This window comes from Suricata suricatta, chromosome 8 (genome assembly GCF_006229205.1).
Source record: "Suricata suricatta isolate VVHF042 chromosome 8, meerkat_22Aug2017_6uvM2_HiC, whole genome shotgun sequence".
Classification (NCBI taxonomy): Eukaryota; Metazoa; Chordata; class Mammalia; order Carnivora; family Herpestidae; genus Suricata; species Suricata suricatta.
In genome coordinates, this window is record NC_043707.1 from 40,798,742 (window position 1) to 40,818,019 (window position 19,278).

Below are 19,278 nucleotides of genomic sequence, written 5' to 3' on the forward strand. Positions count from 1 at the left end.
GATGGGGGGAAAGCCGAACAAAACACCTACGTAGAAACCATGGCAACATTGTTTCCGGCGGAGTCGACTGCTCCCCTGCGCCCCCTCTCGTCAGATTCCCCCAGCCTCTGCCCCGGACTGTACACCTGACCGAGCACAATGCTGGTGGTCTTAAAGTCCCTGCAAAGCTGGTTCCTCGTCTGCCCCGCCCTGCAGGTCTGAGGTGAGCGCGATTCCGAGCCCCTAAATCCTATCCAGTCTGTCCTAGATATGTAAGGCATTTCTTTTTCTGGAAGAAAAATGAGAGAAGTAGGCAAAGCTTCCTGAGCACGCTTCCTGTTTTCTCAAAGGACACAGATGCTTTGAGATCTGTCCTCCGAGAAAAAAACCAGCTTCAAACCCCTCATCCACTTAAAAACTCAAGGAAAGAAATGAACAAGCCATGCGTTTCCTATAAAAATCATCTGCCCAGGCATTTCACTACATAAAGTGAAATTACGAAATAAAGAACTGGGAAACACCTGCAGGTTTTAAAATCGAAGACTTTTTTTTTTTTAAGATTTTATTCTTGGGGCGCCTGGGTGGCTCAGTCGGTTAAGCCTCCGACTTCGGCTCAGGTCAGATCTCACGTTCCTGGGTTCGAGCCCCGCGTCAGGCTCTGTGCTGACAGCTAGCTCAGAGCCTGGAGCCTGCTTCCACTTCTGTATCTCCTTCTCTCTCTGCCCCTCCCCCTCTCATGCTCTGTCTCTCTCTGTATCAAAAATAAATAAAACATTAAAAAAAGATTTTATTCTTAAGCAATCTCCACACGGACCTTGGGGTTGGAACCCACAATCCCGAGATCCAGTCGCATGTTCCACGGACCGAGCCTGCCCAGTACCCTGAATTGAAGACTCTTTGATGTCGACTTCTATCCCTTTGCCTCCGAGTGAGACCTAGTAGAAACATCTATCTTTCTTCTTCCCAGTGAAAACAGCTTTTATTTTGTTTGTATGTTACTCCTACATATCCATTTGCGGTTATTCATATAAATTCAGATCTAGGGGCTACTGGAAAACAGTCGGGAAAGGCTTAAAAGAAGAAAGATACATAAGCGGGTACTTGTGTTAGGAAGGTTCTTGCGTACTTCCCCTAAAACGCGGAAGCATGCACCTGCACACACACCCTCATCAGTTACGCTAATAGAACTGCCAAAAAACAAAAGACTGGTTCAAATGAAACCATGTTCAAAGTACCAAAATAGAGCTACTCTGGGACATCATTATGCTTATAAACAAACCTTGATTCAATATCGACTCTGTTAGGTGTTTTTGATACCATTCCAGTGCCTCTTGGACCACCAGAACACAGTATGGTAGACATGAAAGTTAAATAGTAAAACAAATTAGCGTATGATAAGTGCAAATTATGTAAATTAAATTATATAGGCAACAGGATAACATGATGCAAAACCACTGGATTAAAAGTCAAGAGATCTAATTTCTATCCAAATTCTGGTACTCACATGTCCTACGTCACTTAAACCATTAGTCTCCAACCTATTGCCTATAAGTCAAATCCAGTGCCACTCATTTTTGTAAATAAAACTTTATTGGAACACCTTGTGCTCATTAGTTTTAAGTATTAGATATGGCTGCTTTGGGTTACGATAGCAGACTTGGGTAGTTGGAACAGAGCCTAAAATATTTACTGTCTGATTGGCTCTTGCTTACTCCTAACTTTTTTTTTTTAAGCTTATCTATTTTGAGACAGAGGCAGTGTGAGTGGGGGAAGGGGCAGAGTGAGAGGGAGAGAGAAAATCCCATGCAGGATCCACACTGTCAGTGCAGAGCCTGGCACAGGGCTCAAACCCACAAAACCATTAGACCATGACCAAAACAGAGAGTCCGGGTCTTGACTTAGCCACCCAAGTGCCCCAACTCTTAAATGCTTAGTCTCTTTCCTTATCTGTGCTAATATCTGCCCTCAGTCACACAAAATTTGTTATGGGATTTATATGGGATAAAATATAAAATTATTTTTAAAATGAAAGAGGGAACATAACATTTTTGAGAGTCTCTGCTATAAACCAAACCTTGTACGGGCACTTTGGGCACTTTAAGTGCATGATCTCATTTGATGGAGTAAAGGGCCAAAGGCAGCCTGTAAGTGTTGGGAGAAGGACTTGACTTGGTCACTTAAAGAATGGTAGAGTTTAGGGGCACCTGGGTGACTCAGTCGGTTAAGCCTCCAACTTCGGCTCAGATCTGATCTCACGTTCGTGGGTCCTAGCCTCGCGTCAGGCTCTGTGCTGACAGCTAGCTCAGAGCCTGGAGCCTGCATCAGGTTCTGTGTCTCCTTCTCTCTCTGCCCTTCCCCCTCTCATGCTCTCTCTCTCTGTATCAAAAATAAATAAAACATTAAAAAATTTAAAAAAAAAAGAATGGTAGGGTTTAGTTAATAGAAACAGGAAAGGCCAGGCAAGGTAAACAATGTGAATTAGAGTTTAGAGCTAAAAATAAAAAGTCTTACAGTGTTCAAGGGCAAATATAAAAGTAAACAAAGGGATCAATTAGGGGAGCAGGTGGAGAAACAAAGACTTTGAAAGGCTTTGAACTTTCTTCTCCAAGCACTGAGGAGCCATTGAAGGATCTGAATAGGAAATAATATTCAAGACTGTTCTATAAAAAGTAATCTGGTTACCAGTGAGAAGGGATTAGAGGTAAGAGAGACTATTGCTATAGTTACCGTTTAGGCCAAAGATGTGGTGATGACATGGCCAAGAAAAAGTAGATTTTAAGAGACATTCCAAGGGGTGCCTGAGTGGCTTAGTCAGTTAAATATCTGACTCTTGATTTCAGCCAGGTCATGATCTCATGGTTCCTAATTTCAAGCCCAGCATCAGGCTCTGTGCTGACAGCACAGAACCTGCTTGGGATTCTCTCTCCCTGCCCCCTCCCTCAGATGCATGTACTCTCTCTCAAAATAAATAATTAAACTTAAAAAAAAAGACATTCCAAATACACAATAAGGATTTGGTGATGGGGCACCTGGGTGGCTTATTTGGTTGTGTCTGACTTTCGAATTCCGCTCAGGTCATGAACTCACTGAGCCCAAGTTGGGCTGCAGTCGGATTTTCTCTCCCTCTCTCTGCCCCTCCCCCTGCTCACACTTGCATTCTCTCTGTCTCTCAAAATAAATAAATACTAAAAAAGATATGTTGACTGAACGGCACCAAGTTTTATGTTTAGTTATCTAGAAAAACGATGGTAGCATAGACAGCGTTAACAGTATAAAAAGGCAGAACATTACATCTTTAAAGGGAAGATGGTATTTTGATTGGTGACCACTGGAAAACGCACGAGACTGGAAACTGAGAATTCTGTACCACACGTTGTGTGGTCTTGTACAAGCCACCTAAGTTTCCTTGTCTAAAAAGGAGGTTGAGTGATACCTGTTGGTTCTGAAAGGCTGACATTTTCAATAATATTTAGGTGTTAGTAACATGTCAACGGAACTGTTCAGCAGAAATGTAGATGTTCATTATATCTTCTGTGGGAACTATGGGGACTAGAGATGGAGCTTTAGGAGTCTTCAGAGTTGAGGTAATAATTAAAGCCATGGAAGGTGAAACCTTTACGTGAAAGTATGTAGTGAGAGAAAAGAAGCAAGGACTGAGCCTGAATGAATGCCCACATTCTAGAGCGGGCAGAAGTGGAGCCATTCAGAGATACAGAAGTCGCTGCCAGGTAGGTAAGAGAATTAGGATAGTGTGCGGCCATGGAACCCAGGGGATGTGGGTTTCAGGAGACGGCCTTAGGGGTGTCAGACGCTGCGAGAGCAGGAGGTGCACAGCTTTTGTAAAGGACCCTGGATCTAGCTATGGACTTGATGGAAGCTACCTTAGAATTTCTGTTCTGTGAGATAGTGACTCTGGAAGGGGCGTTAGAGTGGTAGTAGCTCAGCTGTAGGAGGCTAAGGAGTAAGTGGCAGGAGTTGGAAAGATTAAATTTTCTTTTCTTTTTTTTTTTTAATTTATTTTTGAGAGACAGACAGAGACCGCATGAGCAGGACAGGGTCAGTGAGAGAGGGAGACAAAGAATCTGAAGCAGGCTCCAGGCTCTGAGCTAGCTGTCAGCACAGAGCCCGATGCGGGGCTCGAACCCACGAACCGTGAGATCATGACCTGAGCCGAAGTCGGACGCTTAACTGACTGAGACACCCAGGCGCCCCTAAATTTTCTTAATTTTTATTTTTGAGAGAGAAAAAGAATATGAGCAGGGAAGGGGCAGAGAGAGAGAGGGAGACACAGAATCTGAAGCAGGCTTCAGGCTCTGAACTGTCAGCACAGAGCCTGATGCGGGGCTTGAACCCACCAGCCATGAGATCATGACCTAAGCTGAAGTCAGACACTTAACTGACTGAGCCACCCAGGTGCCCCAGGAGTCAGAAAGATTAGACTATCAAAAATATGGAGAAAATGGGGCACCTTGGTGGCTCAGTCGGTTGGGTATCTGACTGTTGTCAGGTTTTGGCTCAGGTCATGATCTCATGGTCAGGAGATCAAGCCCCACACTGGGCTCTGTGCTGGGCATGGAGCCTATTTGGGATTCTCTCCCTCTTTGTCTGCCTCTCCTGCCCCTCTCTCAAAAATAAGTAAATAAACTTTTAAAATTATGAAGAAAATATAAGAAAGAGGACAATCAGATTCAAGAGACGTTTTCCAGAAGGGGAAGAATTGACCCCACTTGCGGGAGGAATAAATTAATTAATAATTCAAGAACAAAGTGGAGTTACAAGATAAAGAGGGGGATAAATGATACATCAAACATTCCAGAGGAAAAAGGTAATCAAGAGCCCAAATTGAGTGGTTGGTCTTAGAAGGGAGGGCATGCTTTCTGAATTCAATCAAGAGACAATTCTTCCCTAAGAACAGAAGACTTGAGGAATGGTGGAAAGATGGATAACCACATGTAAGAAACATGCTAAGGAGCCAATAACAATAATGAAAATGATTGAGTCATCTGGCACATTGCCAAGGTTTTGGAGGGGAGAAGCCATGGTTTTGGTGGTCACTGGGACAAAGAAGTGAGAGTGACACAGAGAGAAAGGTAGATGTAGGTACATTTACAGCCTTCATTGTGGCCTCCTGAGAACACTGGGCAGCCTTCCTTAGTCTTGCATACATTTAGCAGCTCCAGCCTTTTGAATAAGGATATGGCCTCTTTCTCAGTGGACTCACCATTCTGACAGTTCCAGGGCACCCCTTCCTCTTCAAAACTAGCAACTACATAGGTTGTTCTGGCTCAGGTGTCCCTCCTCGGGCAGCAGTAGATTATGTATGCATTTATCCACAAGCATCAGTAGTTCCTATCAAAGCAAAGAGCTATCCCGGAGCAGAAGAACCTGCTAGTCCGGGCCAGCTAGAAGATTTCAAAAGTGAGAGACACAAAGGAAATGCGCTAGTCTCTGAGACTAAATGAACACACAAGCCCAATTCTGAACCCTGCAACTGTCCCAAGGGTGGTCCCTAGGAAGCCAACAATAGAGTCCCTTTTCCTCTCCACTGGACTTCCCTCACCCCATTCAGACTTCTAACAAGCTTGTGTTTGCAAACATTCCCATCCCCTTTCTTCTTTCCTGCTGCTTAGAGAATAAATACTGGTATTTGAGGCAAAAGGTTTAAATTTTCTCCAATCAACAAACTGTTTAGGTATAAAATGTCTTTAATCAAAAAGGATTTCTCTTCCCTCAACACAAATGCACACATTAAAAGTAAAAAATATATATGAGACCTATATTTACACAAATTAGAAACCACAGTCTCAAGTCCTAGGTTAGGGGTTGAGAGAATGGACATTGGGAGCAACCGAAGGATGGCTTCTCATCTGCTGGAGAGGTCCCACGGTCATCGCTCTGGCCACAGCGGGTGGACCAGGATGGGATGGGGTACAGCTCCGGTCCAATGGCAGACTCACTGGCAAACTGTGGCAATGAGGTCCCCCTCCCGAGAGTTTCTTGGGATCACTGGGGATGACAGGAGATGCTATAGTAGGCAGAACTGGAGTGGTTGGGGCGGAGTGGGTGAAGGGCTGTGTGCCATGCTGGACGACAAGGATAACACCGAAGCTGGCTCCAGTGCCTAAAGGTCCCTGACTAAGGGAAAGGCTACCTGGGGAGCCGAGAGGGGGGTTGCAAATCGGGGTGGTGTGAGTCCAAGTGAGGTGCACAGCTGGCCACTCCATGAGGCGCCAAGGCTGCTTTGATTTCAACACTAGATGTCCTAGCTGTGTCTGGTCCATCTTTCCCATGGGAGATGCCGGAGAGGAAGGAGCAGGATAACCGTGGTGGCTTGGAAAATGCTAGGGTGGGGGAGACAAGAGATAAATATGTTAAGAGAGCTTTCAGATTAAGTCCACTTGGTTGCTTCAAACTTTTCTTCTGTCTGCAAGGCAAACATACCTTGTTTCAGGCAACAGATCATTTCCTGGCAGGCCATGATTAAGTAAGTTTTAGTAACCTAATTATACTTTCACTTACTTGACAAATACTCAAAAGTCTGCTATGTACCACATACTATATCAAACACTAGACATCCAGGCGGGCAAAATAAAACAGTCCCCTAGGGTCTCACTATTTATAAAATAACTCATTTTAGAACTTGTTTTTCAAGTCTATTTTTAATTAGAATCATTTCTCAGTTTGTATATTTAAATTTTTAATTTCCCTTGGTTGAATTGCTTAAGAAATACAAAATGATATGACATATGCAGGCAATGGGGTGCCTGGGTGGCTCTGTCGGGTGAGCATCCAACTCTTTTTTAAAAATTTTTTTAATGTTTATTCAGTTTTTGAGAGAGAAAACATGAATTGGAGAAGAGCAGGGAAAGAGAGAAAGACAGAGACAGAGACAGAATTCAAAGCAGGCTCCTTGCTCAGAGCTGTCAGCAGAGAGCCTGACATGGGGCTCAAACCCACAAACCGTGAGATCATACCCTAGCTGAATGAAGTTGGATGCTTAAACGACTGAGCCACTCAGGCGCCCCAAGCCTCTGGCTCTCAATCTTGACTCAGGTCATGATCTCATAGTTTGTGAGTTTGAGTCCTGTGTCAGCCTCTGTACTGATAGTGTGGAGGCTGCTTAGAGTTCTCTCTCCCTCTCTCTGCTCCTACCCTACTCGTGCTCTCTCGCTCAAAATAAATGAATAAACTTTAAAAAATTGTTTAAAAATATGCAGGCAAGAATCCTCCTACTTATCTTTTTAAATTGTTTTGTTGTATTTATCATGAGAGAGGAGATAGAGAGCGCATGCACACTGCACACACAAGCAGGGGAGGGGCAGAGAGAGGGAAAGAGAGAATCCCAGGTAGGCTCCACGCTGTCAGCACTGAGCCTGACTTGGGGCTCCATCTCACAAACAGTGAGATCATGACCTGAGCTGGAGGCTTAGCTGACTGAGCTACCTGGCCCCCCTCTGCTTATTTTTAAATGAGCTATTCCCACAGCAATAATAATTGTGGTTGATTGAAAACAAGGACTGTCCACTACCTATAGGAGACTTTCCCCTTCCCATCATTTGAGTACCCCATAAACACACTGTTGTTTGAAGGCACAAAAAAATAGGTCACTTTCAGGGGCAGGGGCGCCTGGGTGGCTCTGATGATTAAGTGGCCAACTCTTGATTTCAGCTCAGTTCATGGTCTCATGGCTCTGTGAGATCGAACCCTGCATAGGGCTCTGTGCTGACAGTGTGAAGTCTGCTTGGGATTCTTTCTCTGCCCCTCCCCAAAGTTTGTGCGGTGTCTCTCTCTCTCTCTCTCTCTCTCAAAAATAAATAAATACTTTAAAAAAAAGGTCACTTCCACACTAAGTCTAGGAATCTATCCAACACTGCTTCGATGGGAGTCCCATAGCCGCCCTCCTCCCCTCTCAGTGATGTGCTTGTTATGACCAGTCCCTGAAACCCACGCTTCCAGAAGGTGAGGTACAAGGTAGGAATAAAAAGCGGGAGAAGGGAAGGGTTTTAGGGCAGCAGAAGAGAAAGGACTTGTAAAGAAAAACTAAGGACTCTTACTGCATAACTCATTTGGCCAGATCAAAAGCCTTCTATAGGGGTGCATGGGCGGCTCAGTTGGTTAAGCCTCTGACTTCAGCTCAGGTTGTGACCCCGTGGCTCTTGAGTTCGAGCCCCAAGTCAGGCTCTGTGCTATCTCCCTCTCCCTACATGTGTGTGCATGTGCTCTTTCTTTCTCAAAAATAAATATTTTTTTAAAAGTATTTTTGGGGCACCTGGGTGGCTCAGTCGGTTAAGCGGCCGACTTCAGCTCAGGTCATGATCTCGCAGTTCGTGGGTTCGAGCCCCACAGCGGGCTCTGTGCTGACAGCTGAGAGCCTGGAGCCTGCTTCAGATTCTGTGTCTCCCTCTCTCTCTCTGCCCCTCCCCTACTCACACTCTGTGTGTGTGTCTCTCTCTCTCAAAAATAAATTAAAAATTAAAAAAAAGTATTTTTAAAAAGTCCTCTGGGGGTGCCTAGGTGGCTCAGTCAGTTGAGCATCTGGCTTCAGCTTAGGTCATGATCTCACGGTTCGTGGGTTCAAGCCCTACGTTGGGCTCTGTGCTGACAGCTCAGAGCCTGAGCCTGCTTCAGATTCTGTGTCTCCCTCTCTGACGCTCCCCTGCTCGCACTGTCTCTCTCTGTCTCTCAAAAATAGATAAAAAACATTAAAAAAATAAAAATAAATAAAAAGTCTTCTGTAGCCATGCAGAAAGCAAAGAAGCTGCAACATAAGGAACAAGATTAAACTTCACAGAGGTCTTTTTTTTTTAAGTAGGTTCTATGTCCAGCATAGAGCCCAACATGGGGCTCAAACTCATGACCCTGAGATCAAGACCTGAGGTGAGACCAAAACTCTTGATGCTTAACTGACTGAACTACCTAGGTGCCCATTCATGGAATTCTTTGTAGTGATACAAACAAAATACAACAAAATCCATATAAGGATCAAGACCACGAAGGAAGGTTAGGCATTCCCTCTTGTGAAAAGAAATTTACTGGGAAAGAGAAAGACTTAGAAGAAAACAGAAGGAACCCATTGCTGCATGTACACTTCATCTTTTCATTTCCCCACCTCTCCCACATGCTGACAAGTTCTTACCCTGGTCAGCACGTGCCTGCCTTTACCCAAGGGTGACTCCTGAGCCGCTATATGAGGAAACCAAGTCTTTAACATCCCTTCCACCTGGAGCAAGGTTCCTAGGTAACGCTCCCTGTGAGAGACACATTTAAAAAGCCATCAAGTGTGAACAAGGCAACAAGACAGGATTGTAGAGATCTTTTTACTGAGGATACTGAGGAAAGAACCAGGGCAACTCACCCCATCTGGGGCTTCTGCAAAACACCCACAATACGCTGGATCCTGTCCATTGCCACACTCTGCTGGAAACTGCTCAGTCCTGGGGCCACGGAGAAAAATACATGAAGGGATGAGATGCAAGAACTTACGTCAGGTGACAGAAAGACAGAACACGGTTAAAACAGATCCACCTAAAGAAATTAAATCACAAATGCTCAAAAGGAATAATGAAAAAACTTAAAAGAAATAAAGCTTTAAACACAAAGATTTAAGAAATATACACATTTAAAACATTAACAGAGAGAGAGACAGAGAAACCTGGCCCAAATAATTGCTACTCATCAAATAGTTACCTCTCTCAAATCGACCCATCTTCAGCCCATCCAGTAGGTTTGTGAGAGGGAGGATGAAACCTTGGAGCTCTTTACACTGTAGGCAAACAGGACAAAGGCTACTGGAGGGCTGGGACTGGCCCACACCAGTACTGTTATTCCCCCCCCCCCACCCCCCAAGCCTAGATCTGGGAACCAGTATTGTCTTCACACGTGCTAACAAACCCTCTGGGTGCTAAGCTATTCTGGCATCATCTCCTTTCCCCTGCTCTTTCTTACCTTCTGCGCAAAAAGCAGGTCTCCTTCTGTGACACAGCCCTGGATGTTTACAGTTTTCTGTAATTCACCATCTCTTGATCTTTTGACCCCTGATCCTGCCAGAGGAGAGGCCGAGCCCCGCTGTTCCAAGTGAGAGGTATGCTGTTTTCGGGAAACCTTGGGACGTTGCCTGCGGCGGACAGGACCGGGCCGGGGCCGAGAGCCTCCCCTCTGCCCCACAGTGTCTGGCCTGGGTCTATGGGCCCCCTTGTCCTTCCCCTCACTATCGGAGGGGAATCCAAAGTCACTGTTCACTGGGGAGGTGGAAAAAGAGGAAGACAGAGAATAGGACGAACAGGAAGAAACGCTAGACGGAGAATCCATAGGTTCCGAAGCAGAGGCTGGAGAGCTGCTCCCTGAGTACCCAGAGATCGGGACCTGCAACCGAAAGGCAAAGCGAGGGAGCATGTAACCATAATCTGAAAATTAGGGAATGGGCGGGAGACTGGGGTGTACTGCATGGTATGATAACACCTCTTCTCTCCTCCCCAGTATGACCTGTCTCAGAGCCGATAGAAAATACCAGCTCCTCTGCCTGCCCCCCTCACCTGGACTGCCCCCCATGACCTCCGCAGAGCAGACACAGACTCTGTTCTTACCTCCCTCTGTTCAGAGTAAATTACCTGACTTGACACCTTCCCCCTCCCCACCTCGAACAGCGAACAGTTGTTCACCAGGTCTGTTCCCAGCCTAAGCCCGCACTAAGGGCTGCCGGTAAGCCGTGTAACCGAACCCACCTAGTGACCCTAGGTCCCTACGGACCGCTCCGCACAGAAACCTCCCGCCCCTTTCCGATCTTTCCGATCCGGATCCCTGCACCAGGACACTCTACGGTCGCGCTTGCCACGTGATGTCATCCCTCCCAATACCAAATTGTGGTTCGCTCCCTAAACCTACTGTCCCGGGGGTCTGACTCTCCAGCGCCGGTGGCTTCCTCGTCCTACACGCCTCCTCACCAGCGTCGGGTCGGCTCTGCCCAGGCTGCCTCCGGCTTCTCCAACTCTACAGCTCTCGGCTCCCCACCTCCGCCTCTCTCCCACTGGGTTCCGCCCCTTCCCCCTCCCGGACACGTGCGGCCGGGCACGTGCCTTCCCCCGGCGTACACAGACCTCAGCCCTTCATTGGTTGTCTAGCCGGCGGCACGTGACTCTCTTTCCGGAATTTCACATCCCATTTGCCACAGCCTACAAGGGGCTCGGCCAATAGAGACCCAGTTAGGTGCCGATTGGCTAGGAGGGAAGGTTCCGTGGTCCGCCCCTACATGCGGCTCGCGACCCGGACCCGGTGAGAAGGAGAGGAGGCGGGTGGAAGAGTGGAAAAGGGCGGAGCCCGTGGTCTTAAATAGGCTGGTAGTGGGCAGGAGGCGTGCGATTGGGGTGCACATACTGGTCGTGTGACGCGAGGCGCGCGTCTTGGTGTGTGGGACTCCGGGCTTCTCCTCGGTAACCGACAACCCCCCCCCTCCCCGCCCTTATCTTCCCTCGGGTTCGAGCGCCTCCGCTCTCGAGGGCAGCACGTGGAAACCATCAGCGACTTGGGGCTGCAACGTGTGTGGGAGAACGGTTGTACCTACTGTGTATCCTCGCTCCCTCTCGGTCGCGCGGCCCTCGTGACTCTCCGGTCTCTGGTTCCCCCTCCCCGCCTCCTCCGTCTACAAGTTGGGTGCCTCCTGCCCTGCTGGGTGAGGAGGGTGGGGACTGCCGCCGAGAACACCGCGTCCTCTCCTAGACTCTCACTGGGGCGGCTCCTCCGGCCCTTTCCTTACATAACGCGCCACGCACGTTACCAGCTCAGATGGCAGTTTAGCCACGACTGTAGAAGTCAAAGCCGAACTCGATTGTTCCTGACATTTCTGTCCAGGCTCCTCCGGCCCTGCGCCCTGAATTCTGTGTTTCCTAACGTAGGGAGCCGAGTGTGGGTGGGTCCCTGGTTTCCTGGAGGATACCTTAATTTCCTTTATTTGTTCCCTAGAGAAGATTCGAAAGCCTTGGAAGGAGGGAGGGTGGAAAGTCCAGGGTTCACAGAGTCCGGAATGGGCTATTTGCTGCCGCCTGCAGCACTGACAGTACAGTGCGGAGAAGGGGACAGGGGGCCTGGGACGGTTTGCTGATTGAAGCTGAGACACCCGCAGAGGCCGCAAGGGGGCAGCCCAGTTCCGATTAGAGGCTGGAGAATAGAGGAAGAAGTAAACTATGTCCCTGTCTGCCCTAATTACGCACTGGAAAAGGCACATTGTGAGGGGTGGGGGGTGTAAGTGGAGGAGGGTGTGAATTTTAAAAATCTATTCCGAGTAGTTTTTAATATTTTACATATGTTTAACAATGTGGTTATTTTACAAAAAGGAGAAAGTGTTCTACATAAACCTCAACTCTCTTCCCAAACACAGTCTCAAAACCGGGTGATAGAAGAATTAGAAGGAATTGTCTGTTGGTGCTCCTCTCCATTCTTCACAAAATGTCAGGTTTAATCACGGTCCTAATTATTCCCTCTACTTCTATTACCACCTAACACCCTTTTAAAAAAATATTAATGTTTATTTACTTTTGAGGGGCGGGGGACAGAGTGTGAGTGGAGGAGGAGCAGAGAGAGGGAGACGCAGAATCTGAGGCAGGCTCCAGGCTCTGAGCTGTCAGTACAGAGCCGGATGAAGGGCTGGAACCCACAGACTGTGAGATCATGACCTGAGCCCAAGTCGGAGGCTTAACTGACTGAGCCACCCGGCGTCCTACCTAACACCCTTTGTAATCTACCTTTCCTACCCCCATCCTGGTGCTCCCTCTTCAGTGTTGAGTTTAGAACAGAGCCTTTCAGGGAGTAGAGAGTGACCAGATTATTTCATTTATTTATCTTTTTATCTTCCAATTTCTTCTTCCCAAATCCCCATCCAAAGATTTGTAGCCGCCTTCTTTTTCCTAAAAAAAAAAAAAAAAAAAAGCAAAGAAAGAGAAAACCACCAGGCTCAGGGGGCTCATGAAGCCCTTCTGCCCCCCACCCCATTAAAACTCCCCATATTTCATACTCTGAGCTAGATTTCCCCATGATATCTCCTGGAAGATGTGTCCCCTTCCTCTCCTCCTTACTCCTTAAAGCCACTAAATCTCTTCACACACATTCCTCCCCCTCCCCCTCGCCCCCAGTTATTTAGAATCCCAATTTTAAATTTCTTCCCCATAGTACAAGGCCTCTCTTCCTCCCTTGTCTCCACCATCTGTCCTCTAGGAAGCAACCACCACCCCTCCTGCCTCTGAACTTTGCCTCTGGACTCTGCCAGGTTGTAAGGCCCCTCCCATTATGCCCTCTGGCAGCTGCCCTAGCTGGAACCAGCTTTGATTCCTCGAGGCAGACTGGAAATCTGGAGGGGTTTTTTTCTCTATTTCATCTGCTTCTGCTGTAGGAGGTCCTGAAGTCCTCCCAGTTCAGAAAAAGTAATGACTCCCGTTTGAAAAGTCTCTGCCTCACCATCTCCTAAACCTCTTTAAAATTAGATTAATAAGAGTTTTCTAAATGAGATCCCTCTTCCTTTTAAGCAGCTGAGAACTGACCAGGCTGGAAACACTAGCCAGAGATACTGGTAAGAAATTAGTTCACTGACTCCCCCAAGACCAGCGGCTGCACTCTCACCTTCTACATGAAATACATCCCCCCCTGAATGAGGGCCCAGGACAGGAGGAGGGGAGCAGGACTCTGCAGACCGGATACCGCACCGTTCAGATCTGGACTCTGCTAAAATAGACATCCCCCCACAGTAGGCCAGTGTCATCCGTCCTCCCATCCCCCTCCCCCTCTGAAAGGACAGCCGTCTCTTTACACCAACCTCAGTCTTCCTTTCCTTACAGAAAAATCCATCTCTCCTCCCCATAACTATAAGGAGTCCTTTCCTCTTTGCCTTTCAGCCTCCTGACCATACCAGGGAGGTTCAACTCAATTCAGGAATGTGTGTTTTTAATATTATATGCACAACACTATGTTAGTCACTGTGCTAGGTGCTACAGGGGGATGTAAATGTGACTAAGACCTGACTCCTTTACAATCTAAATGGAGACTACTGTATACTTGAAAATATTTCTTCATCCTTGTCATCGATCAGCAGCTTCCCATTCCTACTGACGACTCCTGTCTGTGGTCAATTATATTCAGGCCACACTTTGGTCATGTTGCCCTCTCTAGCTGTTGCTTTTCTTTTTTCATTACCAGTTTCCTCAAATGATTGGTCTATACTCTCCCTCCCCTTCTTCACAATGTACTTCCTCTCCAACTCCACAAAAAAACTAATTTTGGCTTAACCACTCAATTACAACTTCTTTCTTTGGGATTTCCAATGACCTCCTTTTCTTTGGCCTCTTGGTAGCTTTTTATTGATTACATTAAACTTTATCTTCTAGATTCTACAATACAAACTTGGCTATCGGCCTACCTGTCCAATCAGTTCTACATTTTCTTGGTTGAGTCCTTGTCCTCTTCCTACTAGCTATACGCACGTTCATTGGCCTTTTGGTTTTCTGTGTACTGGCTCTGTTGAGCTCACCTACTTCTGTAACTGTGACTTTGCAGTTAGGACTGTAGCTCTAACCTAGTCCAGCTACCTTTAGGGCACCCTCACAGGGCTGTCATCATAAACTCAGCTTGGCCAATACCAAATTTATAACTTCAGTCCTAAAGCACTCTGACCTTTCACAGGTCCCATTTTGGTCAATCATTTCTGCAGACATCCATATTCAAAACTTAGAGGTTACTTCAACACTCTCCTCATTTATTGCTCATATGAAATTATCACTGAAGCAAGGCACTTTATTCAAAATATTTATTTTTCTCCTCTCCATTCAAAATGCTACTTCCCTAGTCCAAGCCTCTAATGGATTGTTTCTGGAATGATGCAAGTCTAGTGCATTTCTCCCCTCTCCATTGCATCCTGCATACAACCAAACAGTTTTCTAAAATGCCACTTCCCGTGTATCTTTACTATACTGAAGAATTTACTAGGCTCCCCATTGCTTATAACTCCAAACTTCAGCCTGCCACTCAGATTCTCTTGTAGTTCAGCCCTATCTTGCCCTTGCCTTGGTGAAATTACCAAGCAAATATTAGCCTTTTAAATTAAATTCTTTTTTCTTAATTTCCCACATACTTTCTCCTTCAATCATACCCTGTCCACCAAACATGCATGGTGGTTCCATCCCCTCACTCACGCACCCATACTTTCATAACGTGACTACCAGTCAAAAGCTCACCTATCCTTTAGTGTATCTGAAGCATCATCACCTCCTAAAAGTCTTCCAGGCAGCTCCAGTGTATACTGATCCCTGGCCTTCCACTGCCTAAAACACTAGCCTCAAATTTGCCTATGCTTTCAAATGTGTATGTAATTTAACATTGTTCCAAACATTTTCAGTTTGTTCTAAATGTTTTGCAAGTGTAAACTTGATTTTGATAAATACTTTCAGGGCAATAGGAACATCACAGATTTCTGTTTCATCATCAGCATCCACACCCTTCACAGCTTTGGTCATAGGTTACATATGCCTTAAGTACTACTGAACTGAAATTTAACTGGACCAAATCTTCCCAGTTTTCTGAATACAAGGTCAGTATTAAATCTCAGTGAAAGGTGTGATGGCCAATCTGAGCTGGACACCTGCATTGGTATACTAGTTATTTGGTTTCTCCTTCCCCCAAATCCTGTTATTCCAGCCCTCCCTCTGTTCTGTGTCTCCAGCCCTGGGGTCTCTCCCGGGTTAGGAGATGTCTCATACCCTCCCCTCCCACCCCACCATCCTCAATCCACTCACTGATTCCACTGTCATTGGTTTCAACGTTTCAGGCTTCTGATGGTCTGCATGTTCTGTTTCGTGACTAATGGTAGTTTCTGCTCCTTCCTTTACCTCCTGATTCAACCTGTTCTGCCCTCCGTAGGATCAAGAAACACAGAGTTATCATTGCTTCCATCCAACATCCTCAGATTCTCTATTTCGAGTCTTTCTCTCCTGCGCTCCCACTGCCCAGGACTTAAGCTCAGGGATCCTCCCCAATTTATGTTTGCATGGAATATGTACCCATTTCTGTTCACCAGTCCCCTCCACTCAAGAACTGCCCCTCCCTCTCAGTGTCTCAGCAAACCCACAAGAGTTCTGGCTTTATTCTCCCTTCCTGTGGTTTACAAATCTGTGTTGGGCCTAGTTTCATTTCACCAAATACACTTTTATTTTTGCTAATCATTTACATTTCCACATTTCCTTTTAACTGCTACCTATTCTGACCCTCTTAGATGTAGAGGTCACTCACCAGTCTGTCCTCTGATTCAAATATGGAGTAATCCACAGTGAAATTTGCACCAAAGTCATCTAGGGAGGAGAAAAAAGCAGTAGTGACAAAGGAAAAAGGTAGCAGTAGGTCTAGAAATGGAAAGAGGAAGAAATTGCTCAGAATACTTCAACTTGCTCAAGTTGTAAAATTTACCGGTATAAGCTAATTCTAATGAACTCTAATGTTAAACATGTTTGTGAATGTGTCTGAATTTATATTTTCAATCTGGTATCTAAAATAATTTACAAATCTGAAAGGCAGCTGGTGGCTCAGTCGGTTAAGCGTCCGACTTTAGCTCAGGTCAGTCTCGCCATCCATGGGTTGGAGCCCCATGTAAAGCTCTGTGCTGACAGCTCAGAGCCTGGAGCCTGCTTCAGATTCTGTCTGTCTCTCGCTCTCTCTTTCTGCCCCTCCCACAGTCACACTCTTTGTCTCTCAAAAATGAATAAACATTAAAAAATGTTTTTAATAATTTACAAATTTGAAAATCTTTAAATTGTTTCAACCAGTTTCCAAAGAACTGAAAATCATTAGCCTGAGAAATTACATCATAAGCCTTGATAAGGCCTTTGCCAAATTTCTCTCTGATCTAGTTGCTCTGATTCCAAAGAGAAAGGCAAAGCCTCAGAACTAAGTACTCCCAAAGCTCTGTCCATCCTGCTGTCCACCCATACTCACCATAATTGGGAGTGACTGTATAATAATAAACCACCTGATAGTAATCGTCCTCCTCCAGTCCTTCTTCATCCTCATATTCTTGTCCTATGGGGTCAAAGACTAGAGGTCAAGGGGCATCTGGAACTCCTTAGCAAAAGAAGGTCACCTGAAGTTGATCTCTGCTTTCTCCATGTCTTTTCTTTCTGCCTCCCCTCCAACGTCTCACTATCTCACTGCCCGTGTACCTCTAAACCCTTCTCAGTCTTTGGGGCTCCATATCTGTGATGGGGCCTGTACTCCATGCCCTTTCAATTCAGACTCCTAGAGAGGAAATGGGTCCCTTCACTTTCTGTAAACCCAAAATAACTGAAGCTAAAAAAGGTAGGAAGCAGAGATACCAGAAATGAAGAGCTCCAAATCTCTTTTCCAGTACTCTGCACACCATATTATTTCTGTGAGAGTCCTTCTCTCCTCAGTGTCTCAGAACAGAGACATACATCTTTAGGCTTTTGGACTTGGGTTTTAGTTCCGGATTCACTGCAAACTAGCGGAATAGCCCTGGAGAAGTTACTTAACATCGCTTTTTTTCAAATGAGTCAGCTGGACTAAATGCCCCATCTACATTAGTTTTTCTTCCTTCCTAGGAATAAAACTGTGGCTTTGACACGATTACATCAAGGACTCCAGGCCTCCTACTAAACACTTCCCTAAGCTCCTTGAATGCTCTCCCTGAACCCCAGGGGATGACACACAAATCTGGAGGAAAAGGAAACAATGAGAGTACCTGGTAGACTGGGAACAAAGGAGGGAAGGAGCCAAGCTACTTTTGGGAGCCTGTCCCTGAGGGAAGCCAGTTGTCCACTACCCTGAAGGCCACCCCCTACCTCTGTGTCCTTACCAATACAAGGGTTTTCCTCCAATCCTCTGGGAAGGAAAATGCCCTGGCTTCTCTCACTATTCTCAGACTGCCCCACCTTCCAAGAGCCCACCTCTCTCCTCCAGCTCACTGCAGTCCCCTTCATCTTGCTCAACTCTGCGGTGATGGACCACCGAGGTGACTCTTGTTAAGGACTCCCAGTGCCAAGTGTTACATCTACACCAGCCGTCTCTTCTTTGAAAGGATTGTTTTCCTCCCCACTTCTGGCTCGGCTTTCCAGATCCCGCCCCCCCCTCCACCCCAACACTGGACACTGACACAAATCAGTGTCATTACTCTCCATTACGTTGCGCCTCTCACCCTCTCCTCACTTTTCTCCCACCCCACTTATGATAGCAGACCTGGCCCACGAGCTCAGGGAGAGAAGCAAACTTACCCAGGATGAATGGCACAGCAAGGATGGCTACGAAGAGGACATCCATTCTGGATTCTGGACAGTTGCCGTCAAAGTCAAAAAGGAAATTACAGCATTTCTCAACAAACTTAGCCCGCCTTCCTGCCCTCCTCCAAAGCTGCTGCAACTCCCCAAGGGAGTCAAATTCCCCGCCCAGTTGCTGACTGCCTAGGTCATCATCCGCTACTGGTCAGCCAGAGAGCTGCCCAGATTAAGGGAGAGGCAAAGTGGGTTTTGATGTGCACACGTTCACTGAGCTCCCCCAGCCCTAGATTAGGTCCACTCAGGACTCTCGTGGCCACCACCAAAGCAAGCAAGTAAACAAAAAACCCCAGCCTACCAGGGGCTTCCCCTCTGAAGAAGGTGACTTCCTCCCCAGTCTCACTAAAAGCTCACCCTCCTGCTGCTCACAGGCCCTAAGTTCCCATTGCTAGCGAGAGTCCAGGCTTACAATCTCTTTCCTCACAGTCAAAATGTTCAGAGAAACCAATGAGCACTGTTTCTAGGTGGAAAAAATGTCCTCTCTTCTGCCTTTCCTGGACTCGGAAATACAAGAGCAATACTAACATTGTTACTCAATACTGATACTCAAAGCACCTGCTGCATTACTTCTGTTAAAAATCTCCCAGCCAACGCCAGTTATTTCCTCTGTGGTAAGTACTGACCTCACTTCATCTCTTTCTCCAATTTCTGGATACAGGATGGAACAAGGGAGGAAACAGCCTATTTCCTTGAATAGATGCCACCCCGCTTCTCCAACTTTCAGTCACTTGGTATGCAACCTTCATTCTAGCCACAGGAATAGAGTTCATCTCACCCTTCTCTCTGCTTTAATGTTTCCATTTTCATTCAGTTCAACCCAGAAACATTTAGTAAGGTAGATGCTAGGCCCACTCTGATAGGCAATTCAGAGTTCATTAGCAAGGGAATAAGAACAATTATGTTTTTTAAAAGCAAGTTAATATGGGGCGCCTAGGTGGCTCAGTCAGTTAAGCATCCCACTTTGGCTCAGGTCATGATCTCGCGG

General features: G+C 46.4%; 2 protein-coding genes and 1 long non-coding RNA gene across 7 annotated transcripts; 1 reads left to right on the forward strand and 2 right to left on the reverse strand.

Annotated features, from left to right (window-relative positions):
• The first annotated feature begins 10 nt into the window (after positions 1 to 10).
• LOC115299782 lies at positions 11 to 505 on the forward strand. The gene is made up of 2 exons (XR_003912332.1): positions 11 to 202; positions 330 to 505. It is a non-coding gene; the product is annotated as an uncharacterized LOC115299782 (long non-coding RNA).
• Positions 506 to 5,666: 5,161 nt separating this feature from the next.
• Positions 5,667 to 10,997, reverse strand: CIART (circadian associated repressor of transcription). 3 transcript variants are annotated; one of them, XM_029947909.1, is made up of 6 exons: positions 10,861 to 10,997; positions 9,925 to 10,341; positions 9,667 to 9,742; positions 9,335 to 9,413; positions 9,116 to 9,227; positions 5,667 to 6,320 (listed from the first exon to the last, which is right to left on the reverse strand). In XM_029947909.1, the coding sequence occupies exons 2-6, from the start codon at positions 10,285 to 10,287 to the stop codon at positions 5,796 to 5,798; spliced, it is 1,155 nt and encodes a 384-aa protein (XP_029803769.1). In that variant the 5' UTR covers positions 10,288 to 10,341; positions 10,861 to 10,997; the 3' UTR covers positions 5,667 to 5,795. The 3 variants fall into 3 exon arrangements, with proteins under 3 accessions (XP_029803769.1, XP_029803770.1, XP_029803771.1); XM_029947910.1 differs by having other exon boundaries at positions 10,920 to 10,987; XM_029947911.1 differs by lacking the exon at positions 10,861 to 10,997 and adding an exon at positions 10,701 to 10,831.
• Positions 10,998 to 12,778: 1,781 nt separating this feature from the next.
• Positions 12,779 to 18,568, reverse strand: C8H1orf54 (chromosome 8 C1orf54 homolog). Of its 3 annotated transcripts, none has more exons than XM_029947168.1 (6): positions 18,234 to 18,563; positions 16,942 to 17,025; positions 16,243 to 16,301; positions 15,750 to 15,860; positions 13,585 to 13,683; positions 12,797 to 12,875 (listed from the first exon to the last, which is right to left on the reverse strand). In XM_029947168.1, exons 1-5 carry the CDS (start codon positions 18,277 to 18,279, stop codon positions 13,588 to 13,590), a joined length of 396 nt encoding a protein of 131 aa, XP_029803028.1. In that variant the 5' UTR covers positions 18,280 to 18,563; the 3' UTR covers positions 12,797 to 12,875; positions 13,585 to 13,587. The 3 variants fall into 3 exon arrangements, with proteins under 3 accessions (XP_029803030.1, XP_029803028.1, XP_029803027.1); XM_029947167.1 differs by having other exon boundaries at positions 13,585 to 13,686; positions 18,234 to 18,560; XM_029947170.1 differs by lacking the exon at positions 13,585 to 13,683 and having other exon boundaries at positions 12,779 to 12,875; positions 18,234 to 18,568.
• Between the last annotated feature and the right edge of the window lie 710 nt (positions 18,569 to 19,278).

Bases quoted from the DNA above. Each gene is read 5' to 3' on its own strand.
- C8H1orf54 (XM_029947167.1), bottom strand. From the start codon at position 18,279: ATGGATGTCCTCTTCGTAGCCATCCTTGCTGTGCCATTCATCCTGG. The intron at 17,026-18,233 runs GTAAGTTTGCTT...TTGACCCCATAG, and splicing joins TGCTGTGCCATTCATCCTGG to GACAAGAATATGAGGATGAA. The intron at 16,302-16,941 runs GTGAGTATGGGT...TCTCCTCCCTAG, and splicing joins TACAGTCACTCCCAATTATG to ATGACTTTGGTGCAAATTTC.
- CIART (XM_029947909.1), bottom strand. From the start codon at position 10,287: ATGGATTCTCCGTCTAGCGTTTCTTCCTGTTCGTCCTATTCTCTGTCT. The intron at 9,414-9,666 runs GTAACTATTTGA...CCGTGGCCCCAG, and splicing joins GATGGGTCGATTTGAGAGAG to GACTGAGCAGTTTCCAGCAG. The intron at 6,321-9,115 runs GTAAGAACTTGT...CCCCCACCCTAG, and splicing joins GCAGGCACGTGCTGACCAGG to CATTTTCCAAGCCACCACGG.